This window comes from Alternaria rosae (genome assembly GCF_020736505.1).
Source record: "Alternaria rosae strain MPI-PUGE-AT-0040 chromosome Unknown BKA58scaffold_2, whole genome shotgun sequence".
Taxonomy (NCBI): Eukaryota; Fungi; Ascomycota; class Dothideomycetes; order Pleosporales; family Pleosporaceae; genus Alternaria; species Alternaria rosae.
The window spans coordinates 4,725,075-4,736,893 of record NW_025763571.1 but is presented as its reverse complement, the minus strand read 5'-3'; the positions used below and the strand labels follow the sequence as shown (position 1 = coordinate 4,736,893).

At 50.4% G+C, this 11,819-nt stretch overlaps 4 protein-coding genes across 4 annotated transcripts; 3 read left to right on the top strand and 1 right to left on the bottom strand.

The window, feature by feature from the left end:
* The first annotated feature begins 26 nt into the window (after nt 1-26).
* Nucleotides 27-1,665, top strand: BKA58DRAFT_378863 (uncharacterized protein). Its single transcript, XM_046169753.1, has 3 exons — nt 27-309; nt 360-661; nt 712-1,665. Exons 1-3 carry the CDS (start codon nt 164-166, stop codon nt 1,479-1,481), a joined length of 1,218 nt encoding a protein of 405 aa, XP_046030044.1. The 5' UTR covers nt 27-163; the 3' UTR covers nt 1,482-1,665.
* A 5,247-nt stretch (nt 1,666-6,912) lies between these two features.
* On the top strand, nt 6,913-8,007 carry BKA58DRAFT_378859 (uncharacterized protein). Its single transcript, XM_046169752.1, has one exon. It carries the CDS (start codon nt 7,089-7,091, stop codon nt 7,896-7,898), a length of 810 nt encoding a protein of 269 aa, XP_046030043.1. The 5' UTR covers nt 6,913-7,088; the 3' UTR covers nt 7,899-8,007.
* Nucleotides 8,008-8,099: 92 nt separating this feature from the next.
* Nucleotides 8,100-9,744, bottom strand: BKA58DRAFT_307585 (aspartic peptidase domain-containing protein; the record flags this gene model as incomplete). The annotated part of the gene is made up of 3 exons (XM_046167169.1): nt 8,100-8,778; nt 8,834-9,568; nt 9,698-9,744. The coding sequence occupies 3 exons, from the start codon at nt 9,742-9,744 to the stop codon at nt 8,100-8,102; spliced, it is 1,461 nt and encodes a 486-aa protein (XP_046030042.1).
* Nucleotides 9,745-10,377: 633 nt separating this feature from the next.
* BKA58DRAFT_111677 (uncharacterized protein) lies at nt 10,378-11,633 on the top strand. The gene is made up of 2 exons (XM_046163939.1): nt 10,378-11,432; nt 11,485-11,633. Exons 1-2 carry the CDS (start codon nt 10,462-10,464, stop codon nt 11,531-11,533), a joined length of 1,020 nt encoding a protein of 339 aa, XP_046030041.1. The 5' UTR covers nt 10,378-10,461; the 3' UTR covers nt 11,534-11,633.
* Nucleotides 11,634-11,819: the final 186 nt, after the last annotated feature.

Genomic DNA, 11,819 nt, shown 5'->3' with positions numbered 1-11,819 from the left:
CAACTATCAGTGATACAAGCCGTGGGGCTCTATCAACTGCATGCACCTATTAACGCTGCACAGCTTCACGCGCATTCTTTGTTCTAGAAAGACCTAAATGTCTCTCTACTTGATCTTGCGTTCCTCATTCTCATAACACTCGCTTCCCGCCTGCGCCAGACCAATGTCTACGCCACTGGTGCTTCGGCGCAACTTCTCCCTCTTGAACCGGATACCACATGCGCGTATAGTCCGATCGGCAGCACGAGATGGCCACGAGCAAGTCATAATACAACGAGTGCGTATAGGGCGACCATTCCTCAGCAGGTCGTGAGTCGCTTCACACATCCCCGTACTTTCCATGTGCTAACTGTTCACAGACGATTAGTCGGTGCCGTCGCTGTCGGAGCGGCCTTTTACGGTGTCTCAAGATACGTTAGCATAAGTGTTGAAGTGGAAGAGGTCAACGAGGGCGGGTGGACAACGGTTGGTCGAGAAGCAGACGATGAAGACGAAGACGACGACGAAGAATACGACGACGAAGAATACGACGACGCTATACTATTCATACCCACCGGCTTTTCGAGGCTACAGCCAAAGAGGTACTGGAAAGGCTCAGATCCAGAATGGCAACAGTTCAAACAGCTGGCGACGGATCGCCCAAGGGTTGACAAAATACGAGGTGCGATATCCCCTGCCGGGCATATTGTATGTGTACTGACGAGATGACAGGGGAATTAGTATACAGAGTACGCAACGCCTTCGCCAAGCACCCAATTCTCGTCGCAAAAGCCGGCAAAATCGACACGAGCAAAGGCAAAGTGTGGATTGAGATCAAGTTTCCAGACACCACGCCAGACGAATACGAACAGCCCGGGATAGAGCTGTTGGAGGATGGAACGTTGCGGAAGGCAATCCGACCAGTCGACAGCACTATTCACCACCGCTTGAATCGGCTACTCTACCCCAAGGAGGCAGCGAAGGCCCTATACAACAACACAACAAGCAAACTAGGTAGTTCATGGAAAGGTTTCAAAGTCTACATGGGTTGGAGTCCAGAATCGAAGACCGAAACTGTTCAAGAACTCGTTCAGCGGATAAGCGCCAACCCGCGGTCATCGGTTAACCCCACAACGAGCGTCACTCCAAGCCCTTTCTCCACATCTGCGACACCTACCCAGCAGCCAGGTGCGTCGCCCTCCGTCGCACCCGTCGACGGCGCGACCAAAGACCTCGACAGCGTCCAAATTGATCCCAAGAAGTTCACGCTGGACCTATCGCAATTCCAGGCCGACTTTCGCAGAACATTCAAGCCGTACCCGCACCCTGTTCCGCGCGGCGCCTTCATGGTGATGGGCCTCGTCGAGGTCTACGGCGAGCGAGCGAAAATCACAGTCAATGTACATGCGGTGTACGATCCCAAGCAAGGGCGCTATGTGGGCGTGAGTGCAGTGCCGTACAATTTCGTGGAATTTCGTCAGTCTCCTAAAGGTGGGCCGTAGATTTGGCTGGTGGGGGTTGAAATCGTTATACCCGGTGTCAGGGGCGTTTTGAGCGTTAGATATCACGTCATGTCATTCATTGTGTGGGTAGCGTCTGCTTTCGTTATGCGATCACGTTGAGCGGCATTTGTAGGTGTTTAGACTGCATTGAGAGAAGAACACAAATTCGGAAAATTGCCCATGATGTCTTCGCTTGTCTCAAACATAACGTGGCACTTGCGTCTGTTCATTCACGTGCTCATCTCATCTCTGATTTCCGTCTACATAAATTCAGTTCGTCGCTCCTGTCTCTTTCCAATGCACATACTTTCAATTTTGTTCTACTAAAATCTTTTGTCCAATATGTGGATGAGCAGGTACTTTCTTTCAGAAGCTACGGTCATGCTGTCGATGTCCTTCTGCTCGCCAAACGCCTACTGAAAGTACATGATGTACGTTCAATGGCTTCTTTCCGCCAGAGCTTCTTCCTCGCCTTCATCGAAAACCACCGGTCATAGTTCTGATGGCCTTGTTCCAAAGATCGACAATTCACGAGATCCAGAAAGTTCAAAAAATCAACGCCTGATAATCCCATGACACTCTCATTAAAACGAGAGTATAAACCCTCGTATTGCTGTCCTTCTCCTCTTCGACACCAATACCTTCTACAAGTACCAAAAACGGAACCCAGCCGATTCCATGAGAAGACTGGAGGAGGAGTTTGGTAAATCTAAAGAATAAACCGGGAGGTGACATATCCTGCGTGGCCGCTTCCAAAAATTGCAGAATATGGAAAGGATGTCTCGCCCTCCAGATGTCGCCTACCAACATCACGAAAAGAATCTTGACAATCTCCACATGCGCTGAAAGAAGCCTCGGCACTTCTATGATCTACCAAAACCCGCTACACTTAGCACGATGTGTTCTTCGTCGCGATAGAGCTCGCAGTTTGGAACAAAGAACATTTTCGTCTATAGAGTGAGTGAGCACTTGCTCTGCGCTTTACCAAAAGACTTTTATCCGGACAGCATGATTGGGACGACTGAGACGTGACTCATACACTGAATGACGACAGGTGCAAGGTCATGAACGACTCTCGTCGGTACAAAAGCTATCTAGTCATGCCCTCCTTCTTCTCTTTCTTACTCCATCATACCGATCCTTCATCTTACCCAAAATGATGATTAAGATCGTGCATGGTGTCGATTCCGGCTCCTTCTCTCAAAAACGCGGCCTTCACGAGCGATGGAGTTCTGTCGCTCCTCTGCTCGTTCAACAGAATGAAAAACTACAACGCCCAATGACTTGTTGGCGGCTGCCCGTCTTTCCAAATCGACAGTTGAATCAAATTTCATCGGTCCACCAATATGACCGCGGCGAATTTGCTCTAAAAATTCCACAAGACCATACCATGGTTCTTCTTCATCGGGTTGCGCGCTACGAGGACGTGTATATAAAGCCTGCCCTGTCGGCCTTTTACTTCTCTTCCAATCCACTAATACTCCATTGCGGGAACAAAAGGCCATCCTCCTATTACCATGTGCTGCGCGTGTGGATTTTGTCTATCAAAATGACAAGGGGGAGTTGTCATGTCTTTTTTCTCCCTTCCTGGTCCTCGAAAGCAAGGCCCAATCAAGACGTGAGTGCAATCAAAGTCTTGTAACAGAACCTCACACAATCCAAGAGTTACTCACTTCGAAAATCATTAGGTGCCTTCCCATGTTCTGTGCTCTCGGCAGATATCTACAAGATAAAAGAGACCTTGGATGCTGCTCTTCTCTTCTCCTACTATATTGGCTTGTTGCACGATTCTTGTTTCTAAAAGCACTCTTCGATTACTACTATGGGAAGAACCTGAGCCGACTTCTCTACTCAAAACTTTACTATTACCGACAAATGTTGGCAGAGATCGCGCTTGCTGTATTCTACTACTCAAAAGTGCGCGCAGCTACTTTGACGACCACTGTTCGGTGTTCTGCTCCAAAACCATCTCAACTAACGCATGGCGCTGCAGAAGCATTGTTCTGGGCGATTACAGCTTTTAAGCAACTGAAACAACAGTATGGACGCTGCATAAGCCGGGAAAGAGCCAGAACAAAATGTAAATACCCTCCTTGCTTGCTGTTATTCTTCCTTCTTGCAACATCCACTCACAGCAAAAGTGACGTTTTCCAAAATGCAAGTGTACACCTGCGATGTGTTGCTTTCACTGAAGTCCACATACGTTCACGTCATGTGCTGAGGTCCCTTCGCCTTTTCTGAAATCGATACTGTCGATTCGATGTGTTGCCTCCAACAATATTATTTCTCGTCTTGGTTCTCAAATATCGAGCACAAGCCAAACCTCGTTGTCCGTGTTCAATACCATATCATCTCGGAGCCGTTCCAAAAGTGGACGGCAATATCATATGCGGATCATAATGAGCGGAAGATTCATTGTATACGGCAGCTAGGGGGCTTAAGTACAAAAGCTACCCGCTCGCTGCCTTCCGTTACCTCTTTACTTCAACGGTGCTTGCAATTATCAAAAGCGACAGACAAATGATCCATGTGCAGAGATATGCGAGCTGTCCAACAACTAAAAAAAAAGTTATACATAAAGCTATGAGAACTGTTTGGCAAATTTACCGATAAGATGTCAAGATGAGACTCGTGTCTCCAGTTCACTCAAGTGAAAGTACTGCACATTTATTACTTCAGCAGCGGAGTTGCTTGCGCAAAATAAAATAAAATGTATATGAAGGTAGCATGAGAGCGCGCCTCGGCGATGGGGCCACTGTATCGGAGAAGTATGAAGCCTTTCCTCTGCTGTTCGCCTACCGCTTCGTCAAGAGCGCAGCATGTGACAAAACTCTTTCCAAAGGCCATCTGCTTCAATGGGATGTGAGAAACGAGTCTACCTCCGCTAGCAGGCTGGCAGAAATTGCGTGTCATTGTTCACCTGCGCATCCCATTATATTTCCAAAAGTATCGCGGTAGTCAGAAAGACCTGGGGGTTCGGAAGAGTTGATGCAATGTATGCACACCAGTGGCATGCAGCCCCCAAGGCGTCTTCCTGAATATGCCGTGCGCGAGGTAGCAAGCGCGAGCCTTGTATCTTCTGGTGGTCAAAAAGATATTCTCTTACCAATGCTTGTCAAGATTCTATCCCATGTTCATCGGCGACAACGTTAAAGCCGACGTGTATAAATAGCGTCTTCCATCCATCGAGTAATGTCCATCCATGCCTATAGCCACGTATTGAGACGTTCAGGAAAGAACACAGACTGTATAGGGAGAGCCGATGCAGCCTCCGATAGAAGACCACCGGAAGTATTTCGTATCGACCGTTGTCGAGACAGGAGCAAAGTCCACATCATGGCCTCCTCCGCACGACGCACAGTCTCCCCCAATGATTCATGCCAGCCTCGCCGTCTTCAATAATAGTAAGATCGCGATGGAGTTGCTCCTTGGCAGCAACACGAGTTCGTACAGCTATCGGTAGCATCTGTGCTTCCTCTGTGCTTTCTCCGCGTCGTGTGCTTTTTCTCGTCAAACGAGGCGCACCAAGGTCAAAGCCACAGACTCCACAGGGGTAGTGGCTGATAAGAAGCAGTGTTCAAGCGACTGATAATGCTTTTCCCAACCGATGCGCATACACTAATTGTCCAGCAACATGACGTAAGTACGGTAGGCTTGGACGGGTGCTCAGACGCAAAGCGTCGAGGTACGAGGATGTCGGGCCGTGAAAGTGCCGCGCGGTCAACGGCGCCGTCGCAAAATACGAACTGCTCGGTTCTCCTGCTGGAACTGTGTGCTGCGAGGCAATGCGGCCAACATGCAACGTTTTCATTCCATCTTTCCGTTTGCGGGCGGGGAACTGCTGTTGCGCCTGCTACTGCAATGCAGTCGTTCACGCTAGAACTCAACGAACGGCAGCTCCTTCACCCGGTGCTTGCACTGCGCGTGCGTTAGCGCAGCGTAGTCGCTTGGTTACAACCGACATTTACGTATGGTAGTAAAATGTCTGCTCCGTCTATGCTGATACGTGGAGACTGTCGGATGTGAATCCATCTTTTCTCAAGATTCCCGAGGCCGTTCATGTAATGCAAGTGCCGGTTCCGCTCAAACCATGGTACTCGAGCCCGGCACGAAGGATTCGTAGAAGGCCCAGGTCTTCCTTCAGACATGCTTAGGTCGCAGACGTCTCTTTCTATCACAGCAGCCGACCGTACTCGGCATCTTGCTGAGAAAAACATGATTTTCAACACGCTCGTGGAACGTCTTACGTGCTGTGAGCCCTTGGAAGCGGGGACGAAGCAGAGTTTTGCGTACAACCTATGATCGGTGACGGAGTGGAGAACTGTCAAAGTCTGTTCTGTAGAGGCTGACAGAAGTTTGTGGACTGCAGCCCAAATCCCAGATTCCAGAGTCGCCGTCCGACATCGCGCTGACATGTGAGAGCGAATGAGGCGAATTGGTTGAAAAAGGGTCTCGACCTTTACAAGTCGTCAAGTGTCATCCACCTCGGCGTTCAGAGGTTACAGTAGAAAGCCGTGGAGTGCCTGCCGTGTTGGGAGCGCCACATGAAAATGTCAAAAGCACGCGAGGCGTCGACGCCGTCGTCTGCGGCAGCGTGTGAGGATGCCGCCGAATGGACGGCATGCGTTCCTGGTGGTTGACGGAAGATTGCGGCTCGGTACGGGCCCATGGCATTTCTAGGCTTGTCTCAAGGCCATGATTGGTGGGCGCATCCAAATTATGAGAAAGTCAGAAAAGCAATGTCTTGTTTACTTTCTGTCAGAGAAGGTCCTTGCTGCAAAACAATGCTCAAAGCGCGCGCATTGTTGTCGCGACCTGCGATGAATCATGACGCACCTCGTATCGTCTCGATTGGCATGACAGCATTACACGTTGTCGTTGGTGATTTGTGCATGGGTAGACTCGAAAATGGTGAGGATCTGCGCGGGACGTTTTTGTTGTCGGGCAACGCCTGCCTCAATCTGCTTAGTGCCCTCCACCTCAAGTCAGTCCGGAGTCCAGAACAATTCATTGTCCGGTCACCAAAAACTTGTTCCTGTTTGTTCCTGCGCTGTTCCTGAGGAGACAGCTAGCCTAGACATGGATCCTGCGTTAGGTCCCCCAACGTCGCTCTCCAAGCCCACTACTACGCAAGATCTTCTTGTGCATATGCCGCGAAAACCAACGTGGCTCCAGCGACTCGGCGAGCGACGATCACTCGTCAGCATCGTGATTTGACGGCTACCCGACGTGTAATTTCCACATCAAGCTTGGCCCCTACAGCCCTACCAAGATTGACGAATAACCAAACCCCACAACCGGCGCCGTCAGACCGGGCTTGCGGGAGATAGTCTTATCGCACGTGGATTTTCGGAGTTGGCAGTAGGCTTGGGTGAAACGCTGCAGGAAAGGCCGAGAAGGCGACGCCATGCGCTGGCTCGCACAGGCGGTGGGCCACAGTGCTAGTTCCGTTCACTGTGGGCGCTTCTTAATTTCCGTAAATATAAGTAAGTCGAGGAAGGCACCATGAAGCGGTATCTCACTCCTTTGAAGATCCAACTCAACCACGCTCTCTAGCAACCCCACAGTCATTCCTTGATCAACTGATCAGTCATTCATTCATTCATTATGCTTACCTCTACCTTCGTTTTGGCCCTTGCTGGCCTCTCCTCTATGATCGAGGCATCTCCTCTTCAGGCACGCGGTGGAAGCAAGCGTGGTCTTGCGTTCCCCAAGAACCACAATGGTGTTTCTGGATCTCAGTGGACTCATAAGTTCGCCGGCTCCAAGGTCTCTTGGATGTACGACTGGGAGGCAGTCATCGATGGAACCCCCCTCGACCTCGAATATGTTCCTCTTCTCCACTCCAACCAGCAGTGGTGCACTGAGGGCTGGAACACCAACATCGCCAACGCCAAGAAGAACTATAAGGTTTCACACGTGTTGAGTTTCAACGAGCCCGACCAGGTTGGTGGTGGAGGTTCCAACATCGACGTCGCTACTGCCGCCGCGACCCACAAGACGTTCATCCAGCCCCTCGCCTCTCAGGGCCTCCGTATCGGCTCTCCTTCCGTCACCAACGCCGACGAGCCCAACAAGGGAATCAACTACCTCAAGAAGTTCATGTCTGCCTGCAACGGCTGCCAGATCGACTTCGTCGTCGCCCACTACTATGCCGGAGACAACGCTCAGGACTTCAAGAACTACCTCACCAAGTTCCACCAGACCTTTAACAAGCCCGTCTGGGTCACTGAATTCGGTGTAACTTCTGGCAACGCCGACGAGTTCCTTAAGCAGGTTCTTCCCTGGATGGATGCTCAGCCCTGGATCGAGCGTTACGCCTACCACATGGTCGCACCTAGCACCGACCAAAAGTACCTCATTTCTGCTGATGGTCAAAGCCTGTCTAGCATTGGCAAGATTTTCGCCAATGCTTAGACGTTTGCTGTCTTGATAGACGCATCACGAGTTACGACCTTTTACCTTTTACCTTCTTGATACCACGTTACCTTCTTGTCTATAGACTTTGTCGAGACTTCGGTCCATTTCTAAGATTATCATTCATTTTACTATTAAAATTGCCCACGATTGTGATACCATATGAGTTGTCCGTTGACTGAGGGTCTATACATTAAGTGATTAATTTCTGTAATGATGTCTACTGCCATCAACAGCTCTACCATCCAGCTCTGCTACATTGTACCGAGCTTCAGGAAGTTCATGGGCGGCTACTGGCAGCTCACTATACGTGGGTAATTTCACATCTGCTAATTGCGACTCGGACTCTTGCACCACGTCAGCCTCTGCGCCGCCTGATCCTCGTCTACGATACAAAAAGAAGCCAATGGCGCCCAGCAAGGCAACGCCGCCCACCGCACCAGCAGCTATGCCGCCTATCGCGCCACCTGATAATTTCGAACTTTCTTTTTGTGGCGGGGGTGTGGCGGAAGACGTGGGCAAGGGTGTAGCTCTAGGCAAGCCCCCTGTAGAGTTCGCGCAGAACTCGCTGACCATGTTATTTTGCTTATCCACTGCAACGATGTCGGAAGTCTTTGATCCGGTGTTTGCTTGCCAGATGGAGAACATCTCAGCATCTTGATTGACCATTAGGTAGGCAGAGCTCATGAACAGGCGGCCAAGGACTGGTAGATCGTTGTCATTCTCGGATTGAAGGGAGTTGATTACAACGTTGCGGACCGATGTATTCGTCTGAACCGCGCCATCGGAGGCAATGTATGTGTCGGGAACAACTAGTTCGGTGTTGGGGATCTTGACGGAGATGCTGTTTTGAAGCTTGATCGTTAGACCGCCGTAGTAACTACACCTTGAGCGTTAGCTATTTATCTTTTGGATAGAGTTGTTACTATACTTACACATTGTTTGGCTCAAAGAGCATCGTGAAGTAGTTGATACCGAGGCTTCTCGCCTCGCTCTTGTCATCCGGTGGCGTTCCGCCGGCGAGCGACCAAAAGTTGTTGTAATAGCTTAGTGGAAGAGACATCAGTCCTGCGAAACTGGGACTGATGCACGCTTGTATAGCCGCTGATTGTGAGCCCATGAAGACGCTCATGTCGGTACCATTGGGCCAGTTCAGAAGGATGTCGCCAATCGTCACCACCATGCCCGTTCCACATTTACCGCCATGGAAGAGCGACGCTGTGAAGTTGTCGTTCTGATCCACGATCAAGGATCTGTCCAAGCCACCGAGAACTAGCGAACCCGGAGTTTGCTTCTCTGCAGGGCCACCGACCAGTCCCCAGAACATCGAGTATGCTTTCGTGCCTATGTCGCCGGCGGACAAGAGTGCGTTCATGAAGGACGAGTTGCTGCCTAATCCAAGCTGAGACTGGCTAGTGAACGCTTGGTTGAGATCTTGTTCCGAAACGCCGAATCCGAATGAAGATAGCGTGGTGTTGTCGCCAAAGTTGAGAGTGTCTTCTATCCAGTCCGCTTTGAAGCCATCGCTGTCCTTTCGACTGCCGATCGACTTGTCCGTAGAAGACTCTGATGTGTCGTATGCGCCGCCACGGAACGTCACGCATGCTGCAGATGAGTAGGCTTTTGTACAAAATCCATCTGTTCCATAGATGTAGGTCTCGTTGTAATCTCTATAAATGTGCTGGTCAGTCATGCCGAATCCTCGAGCTGTTCAAGACTCCGATACATGTTGTTTCCCCAAACGAGGTAACAAAAAGGTCGATCGTAGCAAGACCTGTGAACAATACTGTGAGACTTACCCGCTGGCGAAGAATGAGATGTTCTGGTCGTTAGAACCGACTGTCATGGAGATCCCTCTCACGGAGGCTCCATTGGGCAAAGACACATTATGGATGGGTGCGACGATGGGATGTGGCTGACACTGACTTTTCGCAAAAATCGCAAAGTGTAGAATCCCCAGAAATAACGAGAACAGGCCTACCGAGAGACCCATTGCAACGTTTGATGTTGCAAATTTGGAAGTGACGACGTACGGGAGGACTGGAAAGCTGAAAATCGCTGGAGTAGGGGAACAGCAAGGCTGTAAGGTACTTTCAAGTGATAGCGCTTAAACGATTCGTGTAGCATATCTGACCGAATTTGGTGTTGTACTACGCTCAATTCATGCCTTGCTGCATCTCAATCACATGGGGTTAGCGCACATGTGCGTGAGCCTCACAAATTCACCAACCAGCGAGTGCCGCTTAGCGCCGATGGCATAACCGCGCGCAACTCCTTGTACGTGTCTTGATACTAAAGGAGCTGTGCCGCAATGTCGCATCCTCAGATTGCCAGCTGCGACGGAAGATTCCATTTTCTGTCGCATTTCACGATATCCCTGTGCGTGTGCTTTAGACTGCGCGGCGCAGTTGCTTTCACGATCCGGTAATCGGTAATTTCTCTACGCGTTCGATATCGCCTGTGCACGCGCTCGCAATACTATTCCCGAACAACTTCTTGGAACAAGCTGTCGCATACCCGATCTCACTACCTCTCGTGCCCTCAACCCACTTGCCATCAAACGATGATGCGTTCCCGCAGACAACTCGAATTTTTGGTGTTGGCAGTGTTCCTGCTCTGCTTCTGGTATCTCTTTGACGCCCACTTCAATGTCGCCGAAAGAGGATCCGCCGAGACCAGCGTTGATGAGAAGCCATGGCGATATGAGGCAACGGAATTAGAAGAGAAACAAGAGATATTAGAGCAGGAAAATGTGAATGGAGGCGCGAAAGAGGAAATTTCGTCGACTTCCACCACCCCTCAATCTTCAAGCACATCGACGCAAAGTACTGAAGTCGCGATACCTACCCCATCCCTACCTGATCGCGTCGTGGTAATGGCAAAGCTTCCCAGCGACGAAACAGATTGGGTGCACACCGATCTACCAGACTGGCAAGCAGCCATTTATGACATCGACACCGAAACTCCACACAACATATCGACCCTGGATCCGATGACTAACCGCACTCTACGCACCCTCCGCAACAAAGGAATGGAAGCGAATGCATACCTCGCATACATCGTGCAGAACTACCACAATTTACCTTCAACAATCGCGTTCATACATCCGCACAAGGACGGCTACCCGGTCGCATGGCACACCGACAACGAACAGCATTCCAATGTCGTCTCTCTGCAAATACTCAACGTCAAATTCATCCAGAGCAACGGCTACGCGAATTTGCGCTGCGTCAACGATCCAGGCTGCCCGCATGAGGTAATGCCGTTCCGAGATCCGCCTGAGGAGCATCGAACAATCGAAGCAGCGATGCCAGATGCGTGGCGGGATTTATTCAACAACACGGACGTACCGCATGTACTAGCGACGCCTTGCTGCGCGCAGTTTGCTGTGTCGAGCGAGCAGGTACGAAAGCGGTCGTTGGACGAGTACAAAACGTATTACACGTGGTTGATGGAAACGCCGCTGAAGGATGAGACGAGTGGAAGAGTGTTCGAGTATCTTTGGCACATCTTGTTTGGCCAAGATCCCGTTTAGTAAGTACTCGATGGATTAAGACTATAATACGCGGCTAATAACTTTGATCAGCTGTCCCACATATGAAAAGTGCTATTGCGATGTATACAACCGATGCTGAAGACTTCCTGTTCTATCAAAGATTCAGGGATGAATATAAGTTCACATTGAATGTCCAGCTCGTAAGTGAGTCCTCCTATGCTATGTGAAGCCGCATCGTCGAGTGTGCGCCGGCAGTGGGCATCAGTTGAGTCTGCATCGAAGCCGAACGGGACCCCGGATCGGGATTGAGGCGGGTGACGAAGTGCATCGCTGCCTGGATTATGCTGAAGTGCTTCTTTCTACGACAAGCACGGCAATGTGGCCTTCAGTACTGCTAGGTCGAGGCCTGCTCTCTCGATAGGACG

What these genes read in the sequence shown, in the direction of transcription:
- BKA58DRAFT_378863 (XM_046169753.1), top strand. Translation starts at nt 164, where the DNA reads ATGTCTACGCCACTGGTGCTTCGGCGCAACTTCTCCCTCTTGAACCGG. An exon ending in CGACCATTCCTCAGCAGGTC is followed by an intron (nt 310 to 359) that starts GTGAGTCGCTTC and finishes AACTGTTCACAG; the next exon opens with ACGATTAGTCGGTGCCGTCG. An exon ending in AAGGGTTGACAAAATACGAG is followed by an intron (nt 662 to 711) that starts GTGCGATATCCC and finishes ACGAGATGACAG; the next exon opens with GGGAATTAGTATACAGAGTA.
- BKA58DRAFT_378859 (XM_046169752.1), top strand. Translation starts at nt 7,089, where the DNA reads ATGCTTACCTCTACCTTCGTTTTGGCCCTTGCTGGCCTCTCCTCTATG.
- BKA58DRAFT_111677 (XM_046163939.1), top strand. Translation starts at nt 10,462, where the DNA reads ATGATGCGTTCCCGCAGACAACTCGAATTTTTGGTGTTGGCAGTGTTC. An exon ending in TTTGGCCAAGATCCCGTTTA is followed by an intron (nt 11,433 to 11,484) that starts GTAAGTACTCGA and finishes AACTTTGATCAG; the next exon opens with CTGTCCCACATATGAAAAGT.